Raw genomic sequence first — 21,076 nt, forward strand, 5'->3', positions numbered from 1 at the left:
AAGTATGGTGAGCAGACTTCTCTTACCTTTCCATGGGAGTTTCTTACTATGCTAACAGTTTTGAGAGGGGCTCTCCTGGGGAAGGAGGGGGCAAACTACAGCACCTTTGGGTAAGTGGCTCTCTGGAGTGTGTGGGTGTCTGGGTTTGGGGGTTCTGGGCCTGTGTTTGTCTGTTTGTTTGGTGTTTGGAGTGCTGAGCTGTCTGTTTGTTTGAAAGGCCGTGTGCTCAGGCTAGCAGTTGGAAGCTGTTAGCCTTGATTAGGTTTGAAATCTAAACTCTGCGTGCTGATTGGCTGAGCAGTAGTCAGAGGGAGGGGCTCTCAGGAAGGCCAGAGCTTTTTAAACCCTGATGGCAAGCGATCAGGGAGCTTGCAAACAGGGTGGTTGCTAACAGGAGGAAGTTTTGAGAGGGAGCTAGTTACTTCTACAAGGGTAAGGGGAGGCAAGATGGCCACGGTGGCGGCATTCCAACTGCTGGCCAGAGCTGAGGGACCTGCTGCCCTCAGGATGCAGCGCAGGCAGCAGGACGCGGGTGAGCTTGAGGGAGTGCGGGGGGCGAGACCGAGGGGTGTCGGTGGTGAGCATGTGGTTTGGGGGGTGTGTGGTATGGCTGTGCAGATGGCAGTGCCCACGGAGGATGGTGGTGGTGCACCTGGCTCAGACTGCCTGGGCTTTCAGGCCCAGTCCTGTGATCCCTGCATGCGTGGCCTGCAGCAGCTCCGTAGAGCTCTGGGGGCAGCCGCAGCTAGAAGAAGAGTTGGAAGCTTTGGTGGGGACCCAGGGCATGGCTGGGCCACGAGATCGGCACCTTCCTGGAGAACATGAGGCTGCAGCAGCGCATGGCCGGGTGCGGAGAGGCTGGGGGAGGGGGTGATGAGAGCTGATGGGGGGTAGTGTGGTGAGATGAGGGGACATGGGAGTGGATGGAGGGTGAGGGGGTGGGGAGGGGGGATCTAGGGGTGATGGTAGCTGATGGGAGGCAGAGGGGTGGGGAGGAGGGTCCTGGGGAGGTGAGGAGGTTGCCAGGCCACAGGGAGCTATGGGGACATGTGGTGCCAGGGAGGTGGCAAGAGATAGTGGGATCGTTACCCATATTCTCCATGCCCCATTGCCTTGTGGGTTATCCTGGGAAGAAGCAAGGCTAAGGGAGTAAACCCTGACAGGAAATCCGGAGGGGAGTCCCAAGGCGGTTCTGTGCCAGTTTCTGGCATTGACCCTGCAACTCCTGCAGCTGAGCTGGTACCAGATGTAAAGGTTATCCTCTCCTTTGGACTATATCAGTAAAGCTGAGAGGGGGACACTGGCATCTGGGCAGCCTAGGGTCCCAAAAAAAAAATTGCCCAGACTCACGCCTGGAGAAGTACTCCAGCATCGCTTAACAGCATTGAACCAACACGGGAGGTAGCAGATACTGGTTATAAGCTCTTGCTTGATTGGCATAGAGAATGAACGCCAGGGGTTGCCTTCGACGGTGGGAGAGATCATCGCATCTCACTGGACAGTCACCACCCGCCTCAAGCTGGGCAGCCCCCTTCCAGTAGGGTACTGTCCCACCACAGTTCCCCTGCCTCACTGGGTGCGTGAGGCTTAAGGTTCCCAAACCTGACAAGTGACTGAAATTTGAGCACCAGGCAAACCAATAAGAAAATCAACAAGAAAAGGAAACAATCCAAGTTTTAAGCTTGCTTGCTGGAATGTGTGGACCATGCCGACCGGTTTGACTGAAGATCTTCAGGACATCAGCAACACCCGAAAAATCACTGTCATCAATGAGCAACTGAAGAGGCTCCAAGTTGACATTGCTGCTCTGCAAGAGACGTGACTTGCAGATTTGGGATCTCTAAAGGAAAAAGACTACATCTTTTTCTGGCAGGGTACAGCCCAAGAAGAACCCAGGGAGCATGGTGTTGGCTTTGCCATCAGAAACACCCTTCTACAAATGGTGGAATTAGTCATGGACAGATCAGAAAGACTCCTTCAGGTCATACTTCAAACTTGCGCCGGTCCTGTCCACCTGATCAGCGCTTACGCTCCAACCCTGTATGCCACACCAGAAGTAAAAGACAAGTTCTATGACATGCTTAGTGCTGCCATAGTGCAAACACCTGCTCGCGAACAACTGTACCTTTTGGGTGACTTCAATGCAAGACCTGGAGCTGATCGTGACTCATGGCCTTTCTGCTTAGGCCACTTCGGTGTGGGAAAAATGAATGAAAACGGACAGCGTCTTCTCGAACTCTGCACGTACCACAATCTGTGCATCACAAACACATTTTTCCAAATCAAGCCACAGCACAGAGTGTCATGGAGACACCCACCCTCAAAACACTGGCATCAATTAGATGTGGTCATCACTAGACGTGATAACCTCAAAAACGTCCTTCTGACACGCAGCTACCATAGTGCCGACTGCGATACAGATCACTTGCTAGTTTGGTCCAAACTCAAGGTGAGACCCAAGAAGCTGTACCACTCTAAACCAACTGGAAGGCCCCACATTGATGCCAGAAAGACAGCAAACTCAGAGAGAGCCGAAAAGTTCAGAGTGACCCTCGAGGAGAATCTGCGCAGCAGCCCTGGGGGTGCTGATGTGACATCCAGATGGCAGCATCTGAGGGATACAATTTACAACATGGCCTTGTCGGTGTTTGGAAGAAGAGCTAGAAACACAAATGACTGGTTTGAAGCTAACTACGATGAGATGATTCCAGTCATTGAAAAGAAGTGTGCTGCACTCCTGGAGTACAAAAGCTCACGGAGCCAGAGTACCCTGCAAGCACTCAGAGCAGCCAGAAAAACAGTACAGCAGACAGCCAGGCACTGTGCCAACAACTACTGGCTCAAGCTATGCAGCAGCATCCAGATCAGTGCTGACTCTGGTAATCTCAGGGGAATGTACGAGGGTATCAGGAAGGCATTAGGTCCCACCCAGAACAAGATGGCACCTCTGAAATCCAAATCTGGTGAAGTTATCGCTGACAAAGCCAAACAGATGGAGCGCTGGGTTGAGCACTACTCCGAGCTGTACTCACACGAGAACATTGTGGTTGATACAGCCCTCGATGCCATTGAACTCCTACCAGTAATGGATGAACTGGATCAGGAACCAACTGTGGATGAACTGAAGAAAGCCATCGACAGCATTGCAGCAGGAAAGGCCCCAGGCCAGGATGGTATACCACCAGAGGTAATCCAGTGTGCCGCGGACACACTCCTGGAACCCCTACATGAGCTACTGTGCCTGTGCGGGAGAGAGGGAGAGGTTCCACAGGATATGCGCGACGCTAACGTTGTAACCTTGTATAAGAACAAAGAAGACAGAAGCAACTGCAACAATTACCGTGGAATCTCCCTCCTAAGCATCACTGGTAAACTGTTTGCTTGCATCATCCTTGGCAGAGTCCAGAAGATTGCTGAGAGGGTGTATCCCAAATCACAGTGCGTATTCCGCACAGAGAGCTACCATTGACATGGTCTTCTCTCTGAGGCAGCTGCAGGAGAAATGCAGGGAGCAGAGAGAGCCACTCTATATTGCCTTCATCGACCTGACCAAGGCCTTCAACTTGGTCAGCAGGGATGGACTGTTCAAACTGCTCCACAAGATAGGCTGTCCACCACGGTTACTCAAGATGATCCAGTCTTTCCACGAAGACATGAGAGGAACCATCCAATATGATGGCACATTATTGGATGTTTTCAGCATCAGGAGTGGCATCAAACAAGGATGTGTCCTTGCTCCAACATTGTTCAGGATCTTCTTTGCACTCCTCCTGAAGCATGCCTTTGGATCTTCAACAGAGGGCATCTTTTTGCACACAAGATCTGATGGGAAACTGTTTAATCTTACAAGGCTGAAAGCTAAATCTAAGGTGTGGGAAGTCCTCATCAGAGATTTACTGTTCGCAGATGACGCTGCTGTAGTGTCACACACAAGACCAGCTTCAGAGACTGCTGGATCAGTTCTCCAAAGCATGCAAAGACTTCGGGCTTTCCATCAGCCTAAAGAAGACAAACGTACTTGGTCAGGACGTTGCTGAACCTCCATCGATCAGCATTGACAACTATTCATTAGAGGTCGTCCACGAGTCCATTTACCTCGGGTCCACCATCACTGACACTCTGTCATTGGAGACTGAGCTAAATAGGAGGATCGGAAAAGCAGCCACAACTCTGTCCAGACTCAGCGAGAGAGTGTGGAATAACGTCAAGTTGTACACCCACACCAAAATGCAAGTCTACAGCCCCTGCATCCTCAGCACCCTCCTTTACGGCAGCGAGTCTTGGACCCTGTATGCCCGCCAGGAAAAGAGGCTGAACATCTTCCACTTGCGCTGCCTCAGGCGCATCCTTGGAATATCATGGAAGGACAGAGTGTCCAACACTGCCATCCTTGAGCAAGCTGGAATCCCAACCATGCACACCCTCCTCAGGCAGCGGCAGCTCTGCTGGCTTGGCCATGTCCACAGGATGAATGATGGAAGGATCCCAAAAGACATCCTGTATGGCGAGCTAGCCTCTCGCAAAAGACCTCCTGGATGCCCCCAGTTGTGCTACAAAGATGTTTGCAAGAGGGACCTCAGGGAGGTAGACATCGAGCTGGACAGCTGGGAGGAGCTGGCAGACGATCACAGCAGATGGAGGCAGGAACTACACAAGGGCCTTCAGAAAGGTGAGATGCGGATCAGACAGCTGGCAGAGGAGAAGCGAGCCCACAGAAAGCACAGTAAGGACCTGCCAGACACCCATTACACATGCAACAGATGCAGCAAGGACTGTCACTCTCGTGTTGGCCTTCACAGTCACAGTTGATACTGCAAATGATGATCCCAAATGGAACTATGAAGGGCGTGATCCACGGTCTACGTAGACTGACAGATGCCTACTACTACTAACAGTACTTATGGGAAACGTTTGGAAGTTTATTTATTTGAATGTACTTGATTGATACACATAAGACCATCAGTGAACACTTCAATGGAGTGAGCCATTCTGTTAAAGACCTGAAAATTTGTGTCCTGGAACACAGAGAATTTGACAACAGATTAGAGTGAGAGATTTGTGACTTAGAGTACATATTCAAATTTGACACATTAACATGTGGTATGAACAGAGACATCAACTACCTCATGCATTACAATTACTGCTTCCCTTCCTTTGATCCTTGTAATTATCTCAGACAGGACACTTATCCCCTCACTTCCCACCTCTCACTCCCTTTCTTCTATCCTATTTGATTTGTCAGTTTTTATTGTATTTTTTTTTTTTGGTCCTCTGTACTTATAAATATCGGTCTGTATTGGAAATGAAATTGATCTGAAGAAGTGGGTCTATCCCACAAAAGCTCATCACCAAATATATAATTTTCTTAGTCTTTAAAGTGCTGTATTTCTTCTGCTTTCTTTTGAGTGAGCCAAATGAGTGCAGAGAGGATTTCTGAATAGATCAATATTTATAGTAAGTTGCAATAAGTTTTTGTGGAATTTTCGGCTTTGGCCTTGATTTAGCACCTACATAACTATAAGCATAGGAGTAGGGCCCCTTACTTGAGTGGGAACATTCATATATACTCTATGGAGCTGAAGCTCATTAGCTCATTTGGAGAGGAATTACTTTAAAGTGCTTTATTCATATTCACAAAAACACTAATTACAGCTCAATTTAGGCTGCAAAAGAATTAAACCAGTAATAAGCTTCTGCCACATGGCCTTGATTCAGAAATGGCTGAAGATTTTGCTTCTGTGTATGTTCACAATAGATTGAAATTCCTAAATCCAGCATGCTCTGGTCTGTCAATATCCCTGGTCTGGCAAGACAAGGGATGTCACTGACCCAGAGAGTCTTGTAGGAATGTGCAGCCTGCATCTTCTGCAGGAGCTACATCCCCCCCCAGCAACCCTTGTGGAAGGGCAGGTGCACAGGGCTGGGGCTGGTGTCTGCCGACAGCCCCAGGGCTGGAGCCAGAGCTGGCTTTCCCCTGTGGAGCTGGGGCCAGAGCCAGCTTTCCCCTGCAACCCCAGGGTAGAAGGTAGGGAAGCAGCCCAGTGGTGGGAGGAGGGGGGGGGTGGCTTGGGGGTTATGGCACGGAACCTTCCCTTGTTTGGCAAATTCTCTTGTCCAGGGCTGGTCAGGTCCTGACCATGCTGGACAAGGGAGGTGGAAGCTGTGGTTTGCTACTGTAGGGGTGTTACTACTGCTTATTGTATTGCTGAACAACTGAGGGAGTGACAAGTTTCATTTATATTTAGAAAAGCGAACACTAGCTTTTAACTTTTTTTAAAAAAAGAAAAAACACTGTGTAGCCTGTGCCTCCTAGTAAAGTAAAGTAGGTCAAATTTTAGTCCTAGCATTTTATAAGATCAGACTGCATTATCCTTATGAACAGAAAGAAGTACAAGTTGAATCTAATTCAGCACCCTGAGGACCTGACTGGTGCTGGACGAGAGAATTTACTAGACTACAGGAGGCCAATATTGTCTAGCAGCTTTACCAACACTTCTGGGCTCTCAGAAGACATTTAGGGGTAAATTTCAGCTAAATAACAGCACAGAACACTGAGAGCCAGGACTGGTGGCTGTAAACAAACCTTATGGGACTGCAGGAAATTTGGCCACACCCATGAGAAGTGGCTGTTCCACTAAATAAAATCATGCCAGATCATGGATGTTCCTGGATGAGAGAGTTCTGTATTAGAGGGATTCAACCTGTACCTTATTGCACAAACAGTTTTATTAACTTCACTTGGATTAATCGTGATGTAAGGTTCTATTTTACATGAAGAAAGATAAGAAAAGAAAATCTGGCCCAAGCATCTTATCATATCCCTCGCTCAGGGACTGCTAGTCTGAAAAGATTCCTTGGCAATCTGAAACAAACACTCGAGAAACAGAATTTTAGAAAGTGGCTGACACATGTCCTCTACTCACCAAAGATGAACACCAGCATTTCCAAATCCAATACCAGCAAATGCACTCGCCAGGTGCATGTTAGCCCTTGCTTCATGATCATCAGGCATTCTGACAGCTCTGCACACAAACACTGAACATTAGGAAATCTAAACTGCATTGACATGCTCAGGAGAAAGGGAAAATGCTTATTTGGGGATGAGTGATACAATCAGAATGAAAATTAAAATGTCAAAAAAGATGGACAGTAGATCAGATAGAAAGATAAGCAAAGAGAAACTTTGTTTATATTAAAGTGCTACAGTAAAGGCAAATCTAACCTTTCACTGTACAGCAGTTGTATAAATGGGATACGATCCTCCATGATTGTTACGACAATTTGGGTCCAGGTGCCCCAGGGGGAGAACAAGAGACTAAACTCCAAAGAAGTGAAGTGGGGTGAAGGCAGCTATTTGTTGGTCTGCAGTGGAAATTTAGCTTTATGGAATCAAAACAATGGAAGCCCCTTTTACCATAAATGAGCAGAAGGATGGGAAATCAACAGGAAGGGTACAACAGCAGGAGGCCACCTGGATGGTGTGGACAAAAAATGCCTTTTGAGTAATGTAAGGGTGACAGAGACATTTTAGTTATCCATCACTTAGGAAGCAGCACTCTGATTCTGTGAAGCCTGGAGGGCTGGGGATGCTGGGAACTTGATATAAGTAAAAAAGCTGCTGGGACAAGGACTCTAACATACCACAATTGTTTCAGTCACTAGAAAGTGTGTTTGATGTTGGTTTTATCTGTAACCTTTCCTATCTCTTTTCACTCTTACTTGTGATAACTGAAATGTATATACTTTGATACTACATATAGTTCTGCCTTATTACAGAACCGTCTCCATACTGAGTTAAACTGAAGTGTGAGTCTTAGCTAAGCCACCCGACAGGGGTGTGCTCTGAATCTTTGGAGGCAGTGAATTTGGGAGGGCCCAGTGAGCAGGACTGAGCACTGCTGGGGAGAGAGATTGTTTTGTGGAGACTTGAAGCTGGAAGGGCTGTGGGTGTCACCCAGCATGAAGTGATCAGGCTGGTGGAAGGCAGAGTGAGGCCATTATGCTGGAAGCACATTGCTGGTATCTGGGCTCTGAGTCAAAACTGTGCAGGGCAGGAGGTTACACAAGCCCTTACTGGTCTGGGTGATCTCTCAAAGCATCACACTATTTGTTATAATTCATAAACTGGAGTGCTAGACATTACCCTTCCCCTTCCCCTGTGCACGGGTTCCTGTCTACTGGTGTAAGTGCAGACCATGGGCCTTCCCCAGCTCTTCCCTCCACAGCTTCTGATTTGGTGCTTTCAGAGGACTTGGCCAATTCCCCTTCATCCCACCCAGTTCTGCTTCAGGAGACTGATGATACAGAGATCCTCTCAAGGGCAAATTCCGCCCTAACGGAATAATAAATAGGGTATTAGGAGAACTCTGTCTTATAAAAAGCTTTTTAGATAGAAAAAATATTGATCTTTAGATTATAAAACACAGAGTAGCTGAAAAGTATTCACAGGGTACACCCAAAGGGAGCTACCTTCAAATATATACATTTTAACACTTCAGAGGTGAATGTGAACATCTACTTGATGCATGTACACAAATCTCCTTTCACCATATTGAAAGCCATGCAGACAGGTAATAGCAATCCTTATGTGTGATCTTACCATGGGTTTTGCCTACAGTTGTTACAGAAAGGTGAATGTTAGGAAGTACATTTTCAAAGCACTGCTTTAAGGTTTAGCTGAGCAATGGGAGATGCTCAATGAACCCTTCATGAACTGCTTTAAAAAGGCACTCCAAAGAACAATTTTGTTGAATGCATTATGATTTTATTTGATGGTCTCTGCCTTGCTAAGGACAAAGCCAGGGTCTAAGACAGAAAATGATCTCATCTCAGGGTATGTTTTCACAGCAAAAACTGATGGCCCATGCCAACTGATTTGGGTTTACAGGGCTTGGGCAGCAGGACTGTTTCCTTGCTGTGTAGACTTCCAGGCTTCGGCTAAAACCCAGCTTCTGGGAATTAGAGCCCACAGTCCATCTGAGCTCAGATGTCCACACAGAAATGAAACAGTCCTGTACCATCAGATCCTAAGTCTGCTGACCCAGTCATGGGTTTTTCTTTGCTGTACAGATACTCTCTAGCACTCAGGTCCTCACTAGTATGCTTCCTGCCAGGTGTGCAGCATCAAACCTATCATCAAGGTGAAAGGTTGCTTGATGCACATTACCTTTTCAAGTACTTTGCCACAATGCGCAGTGCGTGGACAGCCCAGACATCACTGATAGGGTTGCTGCCTTGGTAAGCAGGCCGGTTGATTGGATTTGAAGGACAGGGGCTGCGCATCTTGTAAGGAAGAGCAGTGTATGCCTCCAGTGCATGGCTAAAAGGAAGAAACACTTGAAAACAGAAAAGTTCCATTTTTCTCTTGCATGCAGTCAGTGTGTCCTGCAAGGGATTTGGCATTTTACAAGCTCAGCTACTGCAAAATGAACATTCCCTTTCTTCAGGACAGAAGGGATTTAAAATTCTAGGACTATAAAGATAACGTGACCTGTCTTTTAAAGGTTTTGGCTTTAAAACATTGGGAGTCTGATATTCATGAATGCTAGAGGAAACTGACTGTGCTCATAAGACTCCACATTTATGCTAGTAATCATTATTTATCTTTTTAGCCAACAGGTAAACACAGCTGAACCATTTAGAGCTTAAAATAACTAAACTCCACTAAAATAATGAATTTTTGAGGCACTGAAGTCAGCTAACAGTTTGAGAAGCACAACAAATATAACTTTTAACGAAGCAGGTCTTTGGCCACAAAAGTTTATACTCCAAAATATCTGTTAGCCTGTAAGGTGCCACATGTTGTTTTTATCATCTTATTATATCCTATTATAAAATCTGCTATTTCCTTAAATTATTTCTGCATTAAAAGCAGCCATATCAGTGAATCCAATCATTTTATGCAGATGAAATCCTTGATCTATAATTGCTCCAATGTATCTTACAGAACTTTGAAGGGTTTTTGGGCTAATGGATGTACTAAAAATATCAGTTTGGAGTAGCCATCTTGGAAGCTGAAGAGGACTCAGACCTTGTCTGCAGGACCCACCATCTCACAGACTTCCACAGAAAGCTTTGTCAATACACTTCAGTCTTGACCTCTAAAACCCCTGCTACTGTAGTCTCTGCTCCTGAGAGGCAGGGGACTGCCATACAGCCTACCTTCTGCAGTGGGTTCACCGTGTGTTTCCTATGCTCCAGCAAAGCATTTAAAACTTCACAGTTAACCTCAAGGATTGCCTCTTCTGACAGTTGGTATGTTGGCCCAGCCATCCAATGCACATTTATTTTTATATAGCTGAATGAGGAACTGTGATTTGTTTCAGAAGAACTGAAAGGAACAGTGCATGGAAGAAACAGGGAGCTGGGACTGAGTTAGATTGAAAACGGACACATTAGGGAAAATGGTGAATTTTTACCTTTGAAGTATTTGTGCGTCTAAGTTAAAATGATCTCCACCCCAAATCCAGCAGCCCAGACAGACTACTTACCAAAGCACATCAAAGCCGCTGTTGGCAACTACTCGCTCTGGCATATGCAGCGCGTGCAAAGGATCAATCATACCCAATGTGGGCTTAATGGCCCTAGAAGCAATGCCTAAAACATGTGAATTATAAAGGTGTGTTAATAAAAAGGACTGTTGACAATAAACAACATGGAAAAGAGAAACTCTTAATCTCTTGTAAGAGAAAAGTTATAATCTCAAGACAAGTGGTCGCCATTAATGATAAGAGGGAAGGAAAGGGAGAGCTTGAAATTCGTACGCATCTACACTCTACTGAGGAAGCTGAAGATTCTGCAAAAATATTCATTTTGTTAGTATTAAGGACAATCACTCTGGGGGACTGAGTCATGCAGGTAATGGGGTCAGCTTTTCACCTCTCAATCAAATATTCTAAGGAAAGTTGGTTGGTGATGGGTGCCGCAAAATGCTGGCTGATCAGGGCCCTAAATTGAAATGAGACTATGCTTTTCACCTTATGCCAGGTTTCAACACCTAACAACGTACAATAGTTTGCACCATCACTGGCAGTCTCAGCAAAAAGAGTGGAGATATAAAGACTGAATGGACAGAGAGATTGAATTATCTGCTCAGCCCTATGGTAAGCCATATTTTCCATCCCAGCATAGGGCAAGAAGGAGACTGTCAACCAGTGAAACAGCAGTTGACTTCTTAGTTTGGCAAGAATCAGACTTGGAAAATAATTCATTTGCTGATTTACTAACAGGTTCTGCACATCTGTACAAAGAATCACAAGTTATGACCCCAGGTCTGCAACCAACACCCAGCAGCTCATTCAAAATACCAGGAGGGTATGTTGGCTGATAGACTCTAATTGACCAGAGACATTATTCAAAAAAGTTCCTGATTGGAGGAGACATCTGTCCTCCATGATTGGCTCAAACTCACTGTTTAATCCAGGAAGTGGCACAGGAAGTTGTCAGAGCAATTATGAATCCCTGGATGGCTGTTACCTCAGGTCCTGCCCTCCCACTTGACTCCCGATCCCTGCCTTGTTGGTGCCCTCCTGATTTTTCCCAGATCCCTGCTTCTGTGCCACACACTTCTGACTGTCCTCAGCTCCAAACTCCCTGTTCCTTGTTCCCAATTAAGGCTTCAATCACTAACCTGACCACCACTGTTCTGCCTACATCCCTGTCTCCCAATAATCTGCTTGTTAGAACCCCTTTACCTTCACCAGCTCATGTGGGACCATTGCCTTTATTTTTGATTTATCTCATTTGTTGGCTGTTGTCAGGGTTAATAGCTGCCCAGAAAAATCCAGCTACAGCTCTGCAGGAAGTGTATCAACTGGAAATGTGTAGTTTTTCTATAGGCTGAAGGGATCAGCCATACTGGAGACTAGAATGTTTCCTGCACCTTGACTCTTGCCTTGAGTGAATCTTGCAGAGCAACCTCTCTGCTCCCACCTGGAAACCTTTCACAATGCCCTAGCAGCTATACCATCAAAGTGATTGTGAACTGGCCCCAGTTACAAAGATCTTTAACCCAAGTGCTCGTAAATAAGCAGCAATCAGCTAAGCAGAAGGAATATTCAGATCAGTTTTTAGAACTAATGTTTTGCCGCATATTTTGCTATCTGTGTCTTCATACTTTGGTGATGGGCTCTTTAGACACGCTAATAATAATAAGAATACTTACATGCTTTAGACTAACTGAAATCACTACTAATCTAAGTTAAAACTCCTTAATCTACCCTGTTAGGCCCTATATATTGCAGTATACATGATACATAAAAGCCACTCAATGTTACAAGACCACTGTAAAATCTCAGAATAGCTATAAAGTTTAAAGATTACATTTTGGCTTTAATCCTATTTTCCAGGGAATGAAAAGTCAGAGAACGATAATGTGCCTTTCAGGCCCTTGCAGGCATACGATCCCAAGAAGTCAGGAAAACAAACGTGTGGACCATGGGTCTTAAAAACAGAAAGAAAGTAAAAGAAGAAATACGGGAACAGTTGCCTAAACCCAAATACTCTATGAGCAGAAATTTCTTGTGATTTTAACACATTTTACCATTCAAAGACCTAGCGTCCCATTACACCGTCAAATCATGATCTCTTGGGTTATATGTGCATAATTAATATGCTTTAAAATTTCATTCAAGACGGAAAACAATCTGCTGAGATTGGTCTGTAGCTGCTGAACACAGTGACATGACACATCCGAAATTTCACAAGGTGTTTATTTTATAGCAGAGGAAAATAATGAAAGTTTGGAAAAGAATCTAATTAAATACCAGACAAAAAGTCTTACCGGTTTTTACTTTTAGTTTTTTGTAGTCAAAAATGGCAATGCCAGTGGTTTCACTTCCAGTTCCAGCTGTTGTGGGAACTGAAAAAGAAGAATGGACAACTGGGATGATGAAACAGAAACAAACTTTATTCATCTGTCACTAGAATTCCTAGAGACGGACTCTGCACAGTCACAGTCTTGGGAGATGCTGGCAGTGCAGCTAGGAGCAGTAGCATGCACCCCATGAGTAGGAATGTGCACTCAGGGAAGACAGCATTTTATGTTTCAATTTAGCATAAAACAAAGCACAGTGTTATAGAAAGAGTAGTAGAGCATTCTTATACCAATATTAGAAATGGCTTTTCTAGCATAGGTACAGTCCAGGATTATTACACATTTGTATTGTGATAGTACCCAAAAGCCATAAAGAGTACTGTGGCCCCATGTAGCTGCATATTGTACAAAGGCATAGCAAGCCAAGGGACGCTATGAACCACTTAAATTAGCATTAACATCTACTGCTGCTTGTCCAACATTAAACCGGGCTGTATGTATTACTGGTAGAAGCAAATGCACATTTTGTTAATAAAACAGCTCTGTTTGCATTTGGCAGATGGATCAGTAACAAGTAGGGATTATTTTGGCTCCATCAGGATTTGTATATCAAAGCAGCTGTCAATAAAAAATGGTGATTAGTACAGTTTAATTGGTGATTAATTCTGGGATCAATTGTATGTAGTTTTGTAAGTGTGAAAGAAAGGGAGGACTGTTTTAAATGGAAGCTAATAAAGATGATACTAACAAAGAATTGTGTCAAATGCTAAGAACTGATTCAAAGCCCATTAAATCAACTTGAGTTTTTCCATTACTTCAGTGGGCATTGGATCAAACGCTAAAACCTGGATATAACAGAAAATCATCTGATTAGATAAGTATCACCAACCATCTTACTGGAAGTAGGTGTGGGGTATGTCAATGTTGCGATATGGTACATTTAAAACACATAGGCTAGGGCTACACGACAGCAGTCCTTCGAAAGACGTTCTTTCAGAAGATCTGTTCCAAAAAAACTTTGAAAAGAGCGTGGCCACATACAATAAGCCGATCAAACAACTGATCTGCTCTTTCGATAGAGAGTGGCCATGCAGCACTGGATGCTCTTTCAAAAGATGCACGGGCCAGGAAATAAAGCGGATGGGGTTATATGGCCAGTAAGCTCTTCCTGGAGCTCCGGCCAGGTGCTCCCTGAAAGGGCCCCTCCCTGCACACACTGAGGCCTGCCTTGCTGCACGCAGCATAGCAGAGCTGGTGCAGGGACCAGAAGTTAGCAGCTCACAGCTATGGACCCACAGCAGATGCTGGGCTGGCACTGCATCCATGCCCTGGTCAAGCTGCTGGCCACCATGACTGCAGCCACCCTCCAGCTCGAGTGGCAGAGATCCCTTGCTGGGGCCGAGGAGTCCAACTGCCCAGGGCCCTGGCTGTGCCTCCCTGGGTGTTCATGTGCATTAGGAGCTACCCTACCAGCTCAGACTGTGGTGGGGCCAGCCGGTGATGGGCAAGTGGGAGGATGTGCAGTGGCTCCAGAACTTCTGCATGAGGGAGGAGACTGGCTCAGCCCTGCTCTCCACCTGGCTCAGCCCTGCTCCCCACAGACATGATATCTGCCTATGGCCTGCCCCTCGAGAAGCGCATAGCGATTGCCATCTGGAAACCAGCCACTCTGGACAGCTAACCAATCTGTGGGACAGCAATTTGGGGTGGGCAAGTCAACCCTCGGGGCTGTCCTCCTGCAGATAAGGCAAACTCAGCTTGCAGATCTGGCATGGGGAGACAGAGGGGGCTCCTGGGTGGGGGGGACCATCAGTGAGGGTTCAGGGTGGGGAGGCCTAGCTCTGGGGGACTGTGCTGCCCTCCCATCAGGCCTGCTGCTAGAGGGGCAGCTTTGTGGTGGTGGTGGTGGTGGTGGAGAGTGCCCAGAGGGCTCAGAGAAGGAAAAGGGGGCAGGAAGAGGGCAGGATGGTCTGCAGCTCAGTGGTTTGAGCATTGCCCTACTAAACCTAGCTGTGAGCTCAATCCTTGAGGAGCCCATTTAAGGACTAGAGCAAATGCATGCCAGAGATAGTACTTGTTCCTGCTAAGATGGCAGGAGACTAGACTAGATGTCCTTTCCAGCTCTAAGAGATGTGTGTACATAACCTTCAAGGATCTACTTTATAAAAATTATTTTTTATTTTCTTTGCTGAGGAGGGATAGGTCAGTGGTTTGAGCACTGCCCTGCTAAACCTAGGGTTGTGAGCTCAATCCTTGAGGGGGCCATTTAGGGATCTGGGGCAAATAAATTTCTCAGGAAGAGTGCTTAGTCCTGCTGTGAGTACAGGGGACTGGACTTGATGACCTCTCTGGGTGCCTTCCAGTTCCATAAATAGGTATATCCCCGTATTATTATGAAATCACACATAAATATATAAGAACATCACAGCACACTGTTACTGAAGAATTTCATACTCATCAGGAAAACATTCCTAACTGTCAGGGTGGTCAAACAGCAGAATAAATTGCCTAGGAAGGTTGTGGAACCTCCAGCGCTAGAGATATTTGAGAACAGGTTAGATAAATGTCTATCAGGGATGGTCTAGACAGTACTTGGTCCTGCCATGAGGGCAGGGGCCTGGACACGCTGACCTCTCAAGGTCCCTTCCAGTCCTAGCATTCTATGATGCTATGATTGATTCTATGGCGTGTGCCCTGGGCCAGCTGAAAGTGCAGTTCAGGTGTCTCCTCATTTACCCATATGTCAGGGTGCACAACATCCCCCGGGCTGTGGAGGACACTGTGGAGTGCAAGGAGGAGGCCTTCCTCCCAGAGTGGACAGCTGAAGCTAGCTCCAGGTATGAACAGCCAGGCATGGTCCCTGACTGCCAAGCACACTGTGATGGGGTGCAGGTCCAGGAGGCCCTCCAGGTGAGCTTTGCCCGTGGGCCCCAGTGGCCCCGCCAGGGCACCCCCTGCAGGATCCTCAAGCCAATAGCCCCACCCCATCTGCATCACAATGCCTCCTGCCCATGCACCTTTCACCCCCACAATAATGGGCACACAGAGGTGGTGTAAACATAAAGCCTTTACTATTGAAACTGGAAGACTGTGTGCAAAACAACTTTTGTTAATGAAAACTATTTACAGTGTGCAAGTCTTAACTTAGATACATGGGGTGGGGGGATGGGGATGGCAGCATCTAAACTTGGAGGGGGGCTTGTGACCGAAGGTGGGGGACCTAGTCCTCTGAGGGGGGTGGGGAGCCACAAGCCAGGGCAGTCATGGAAGCCCCTCTCACCGAGTTCAGGGTCCCTGTCAGGGCTGGGATGGGGCCGGGATCACAGGGCTGTATGCCCATGGGAGAGGTGCTGTGGGCTTGGGCTCGGCAGGGGGAGAAGAGGGGGGATGGGGTAGTGGCAGGGGACAGGGGGTTCTGGTATGATGGCATCTACTGTGGCCATCTGCCACCAGGGAAAGCCCAGCATGATGGCCAGGGGGAGTCTGGGCAGGAGCAGGGCAGCAGAGGAAGTGGGGGGGGGTAGTGGAGGGAGGGGGTGGCAGAGGTAGTGGGGGTGCAGCAAGGCAGTGGTGGGGGAGGCAGTAGGGGCAGGAGGCTGGGCCGACTGGTCCCTCAGAATCCCGGTGATTCTCCTGAGGTGGGCCATGAGCTCGGCCCAAGCCTCCTGCTGCCACATCAGGTCCACCTCCTCCCTCCACTACCTCCCACCAGGTCATTCTGGAAGCGGACGGAGGCTGTGTAGGTAGAGGAATTATCAGAGGTGTGCTGACATGTCCTCCAGGCGTGGGCCTGCCCAGGCACTGGTGGTGGGGGAGCCCCAGCCCTCTCTGCTGCCACTCCTGGACATCCCGGCCCGATGTCGTGGATGGGGCTGGCTGGCCCCGGTGGTGTGCTGGGGCTCCCCCGGCCCTTGGATGGCACAGCTGTAAGGATGGAAGGGGAGAGAAATACTGTATGTCAGTCCCGCACCACAGTTCTGAGGGCCACACCCCACATGGGCAGCAGCCCCCAACCCCTGTCCAATGGCCCAGTGGCCCTGGGAATCCTGAGCACAGAGAGGTCCCCATATGGGTGGGGTATGCGCTGGGCGCAGTTCAGGCTCCCCTACTCCTTCCCCGTGCGTGTGGCTTGCGGAGCTATCCGTGGAAGCGGGTGCTGACTGGGGATGTCTGTACACTGGGACCTGCGACTTTCTGGGGCTCATCTGGGCTGAGGCTGGAGGCTGTGGGGTTGGCCCGATTCCAGACATGGCAGGGGCGGGTGGCCCTTCTCCCTTTATGTCCCAGGGTGCACAGCACAGGGGGTACTTACGGGGAGGACCTTCAAAGAAATCCAGAGATGCCCCGCTCCATGTGGCCTGACTGAAGGATGCCAGGGTCATGGCGATAACAAGAGTCCCATTGCTTGAGTCCTGATCTGATGGTGGCTCTGGCTCTGGCTGGGTGGTCTGGCTTGGTGGTCCCAGCTGCTCCTCCTCCGCCTTGGTATCTGGCGTTGTCGTCACAGGGGGCTCCTCTGCTGTGGTATCAAGGAGGGTGTGTGGGGGGAGCTGTTTTCACTCCAAAGGAAGCTGTACAGCTCCTTGTAAAAGGGACAGGTAGAAGGTCCTGCCATTGACTAACTGTCTGCATCCCTGGAGTACCCCTGCCACAGCTCCTCCACTTTGGAGTGTACCTGCTCCAATATCCAGGTGATGTGTCCCCGGGCTGCCAAGCTGGTGGCCAGCTGGGCATAGGCAGCGGAATTCCACCTCTGCCCAGTGGTCTCACGAGGACTTCCTCATCATGCCAGAGGCCCAAGAGGTCATGGAGCTTGGGCTTGGTCTATGATGGGGCCAGACATTGGAAACCCGGACAGGCTGCTGGGACCCCTTGGCCAGCTCTCTGGGGAGCCCCTGGGGGTTGTGGGCCTGCTGTCTGTCTGCCATATTTGGACTCTCTGCTGCAGAGCGTGGCTGTGAGGGCGTGGTGGTGACGAGCTCGACTCCTTGCTGCCTCCATGCTCTCAGCTTCCTGCCACGGGGTCTCTGGGGCTCCCTGTGCCTTTAAAGCATCTGGACGCAGGGAGCATACAGTTCTGATAGTGCTGGCCAGGGCACCTCCCAGCTCCAGCTGGCCTCTTTTGACAAAAGGGCCCCAGGAGCAGCTACACACATTTTTTTCTGAGAGGAAAAGGTGCTCTTCCTCATCTGGGAGCGGAAGAGGGCTGCCAGAAGAAGTGCGGTGTTCTCTTGATTTAGTATTGAAAGAACACATTTGGTGTGGAGCCGCTGTGAGGGCTTTTTCTAAAAAGGCCCAGCTTTTTAGAAAGCACCCTCTAGTGTAGACGTACCCATAGTGATCAAAAAAGGAAAGAAAACAGTGTCCAACTACATATGTGATAAAATGCATTTCTTATAGCATAAGGATTATATGTTTATGGTGTGGTGTACAGACTAGAGTGTTTTATATTTATATAGCTTCCATTGTGATATACTTTGGTATTGTATAACAGAACCAGTTAGTAAGTCTAGCTCCAATGATTCAGAGAGGAGCAGTCATTTTATCCTCTGATCCCCTCAAAGAAGAGCAGCTGGTGACAAAGAACAAGATTCTATGCCTATATAAGTCAATAGCAAAACTTCAACTGAATTCAACTGGAGTAGAAACAAACCCAAGGGGAGAGGATTAAATGGCCAAAGATAAACTTACTTCAATATGAAAGTCTTACAAAGAGCCTTGAAGGAAGAAAACAACAACAAAATCCAAACACCATACCACACTTCCGCTTCTTCACCTGCAATGAGTGGCTTGAGAGGCACAATAACAGACTTTCCTTTTCCAATGGGAGCATTGACGTAATCCAAGAAATCCGACTCAGGACTGGAGGCATATAGGTTGGCAGCTTTACAAGTGTCTATTACAGAACCGCCGCCCACAGCAACGTAGGCATCAAACTCCCCCTTCTGAGCAAATATGATGGCATCCTTGAAGCTTAGAAGGAAAAGAAGATTTTGTCATTAATTGTGCATTTTGCAAACTTAACTGTTCAGATCAATGTATATGTCACTGACACGTCAGAGGTATTATCAGTACATCTACAAGGCAACAAACAAACCAACCAGGCAACCCTGAGGCAGTGAGTATTAGAGTCTGAGTGAACTGACCTGTGTTCATGCTAAAAACAGCAGTGTAGATAGATGTTCAGGTTCAGGCTGGAATCTGAGCTCTGAGACCCTCCCCTCTCCCCAGGTTTCAGAGCTTGGGTTCCCACCTGGCTGTCTATACTGCTACTTCTAGCCCTGTAGCACAAGCTCCATGAGCCTGCACCGGTTGATCTGGGCTCAGAGACTCAGTGCTGCTGGTCTCTTTATCCAGGACTGATGTAGCAAAAGGCATTAGAGCGATGGGACTAAGAGCCTAAATAAATGCTTTCAGAATATAAGCTTTCAGGATATAAAAGAAACAGTACCTCTGATCTGTTGGCTCCACCCGGACATCATTATACATTTCAAAAGCTATACCATTTTTTGTTAAGGAATTCAATACTGCTTTTACTGGTGGTAGCTGGCAGAGGTTCTTGTCTGTCATCACACAAACTTTTCTAGCTCCTAGATTCTGCAGATCCTGCAACAGTCAATTAAAAAACAAAGTCTAAATTCTTAAACTCCATTAAATTCCAATTAAAATTGACCTATTTAGTAAAAATACTGAACTTGCCATAATATCTTTCATCACAAATGTATATAACGTCAGGCTGTGTCTACACTAGCCCAAAACTTTGAAATGGCCATGCAACTGGCCATTTCGAAGATTACTAATGAAGTGCTGAAATACATATTCAGCGCCTCATTAGAATATGGGCGGCCATGGCACTTCAAAATTGCCACGGCTCGCTGCTGCACAGCTCGTCCAAACAGGGGTCCTTTGCGAAAGGACCCCACCAACTTCGAAATTCCCTCATTCTTATCAGCAGATAGGAATATGGGGATTTTGAAGGTTCCGGGGTCCTTTCGAAAATGACCTCCGTCTGGATGAGCTGCGGCAATTTCGAAGTGCTGCACCCACCTGCGTGGTAGGGAGGCGTTGAATATGTATTTCAGCGCTTCATTAGTAATCTTCGAAATGACCACGTGCATGGCCATTTCGAAGTTTTGGGCTAGTGTAGACATGGTGCAACACAGTAAAAGAAAATGTTTCATATGTGAATAAAAGTTTACAGAAAAATGTGTAGTTTAAAACATAACAAGCGCCTTGAGCTGAGGACACATGCAAGATACTGGAAATGCACTAGGGCTGGGTCTACATGTGCCCCTTCCTTTCGAAAGGGGCATGTTAATGAGTGGGTTCGACAGATGCTAATGAGGCACTACAATGAATATGCAGCACCTCATTAGCATAATGGCAGCCGCGGTGATTCAAAAGTGCAGCTTTTCGAATCGTGCGCCGCCTGTGGAGACAGGACCTTCCAAAAGGACCCCCCCCCAGTTTTCGAAAGCCCTTCTTCCTATCTGGTGATCAGATGAAGGGGCTTTCGAAAACTGGGAGGGGCCTTTCGGAAGGTCCCGTCTTCACGGGCGGCGTGTGATTTGAAAAGCCGCACTTTCGAATCGCCATGGCCGCCATTATGCTAATGAGGCACTGCATATTCATTGCAGTGCCTCATTAGCATCTTTTGAACCCGCTCATTAACATGCCCCTTTCGAAAGGAAGGGGCATGTGTAGACACAGGGTAGGAGCTGTCACTATGAATGAGTATGAGCCACATAGGAGTAGTCAAATTTCAAGTAACTTGGTGGCAGCTTTTTTCCCAGCGGAACACACTTTCTGCAGCCAGGGAAGCAGCAAGAACACCTGGAGCTCCTTTTGAAAAGTAAGTCCTAGGCTGGTTTGCTTTCGTAAACCAGTGGTACCATTTTTGGAGTGTAGAGAGAGAGAATTTGCAAAGGCAGTGTGGCACAACCCCCTTCCTGAACATACTGGCTGTGGCCTGGGATGATCCTTTCCAACCCCCTGTAAACAGGGCACATCTGGCAACATTCTTTGGTGGGGATCAGGAAACACTGGCTTACTTCGAGGCTACCACTTATGAAAAGTCCCATTTGACTAAGGCGACCATGGCTACGTCTACACGTGCCCCAAACTTCGAAATGGCCATGCAAATGGCCATTTCGAAGTTTACTAATGAAGCGCTGAAATGCATATTCAGCGCTTCATTAGCATGCGGGAGGCAGCGGCGCTTCGAAATTGACGCGCCTTGCCGCTGCGCGGCGCGTCCAGACG

General features: G+C 47.5%; 1 protein-coding gene across 1 annotated transcript in view; it reads right to left on the minus strand.

Annotated features, from left to right (window-relative positions):
• ADHFE1 (alcohol dehydrogenase iron containing 1) overlaps positions 1 to 21,076 on the minus strand; it is a 45,702-nt gene that overhangs the window by 14,683 nt on the left and 9,943 nt on the right. The window contains exons 5-10 of the mRNA XM_074987124.1: positions 19,266 to 19,420; positions 18,591 to 18,787; positions 12,782 to 12,859; positions 10,491 to 10,596; positions 9,167 to 9,319; positions 6,924 to 7,022 (exon numbers count right to left, since the gene is read on the minus strand). Of these exons, the coding sequence (XP_074843225.1) occupies positions 6,924 to 7,022; positions 9,167 to 9,319; positions 10,491 to 10,596; positions 12,782 to 12,859; positions 18,591 to 18,787; positions 19,266 to 19,420 (788 nt within the window). The remainder of the gene's footprint in view (positions 1 to 6,923; positions 7,023 to 9,166; positions 9,320 to 10,490; positions 10,597 to 12,781; positions 12,860 to 18,590; positions 18,788 to 19,265; positions 19,421 to 21,076) is intronic.

Source organism: Carettochelys insculpta, chromosome 2 (assembly GCF_033958435.1).
Source record: "Carettochelys insculpta isolate YL-2023 chromosome 2, ASM3395843v1, whole genome shotgun sequence".
NCBI classification, from domain to species: Eukaryota; Metazoa; Chordata; order Testudines; family Carettochelyidae; genus Carettochelys; species Carettochelys insculpta.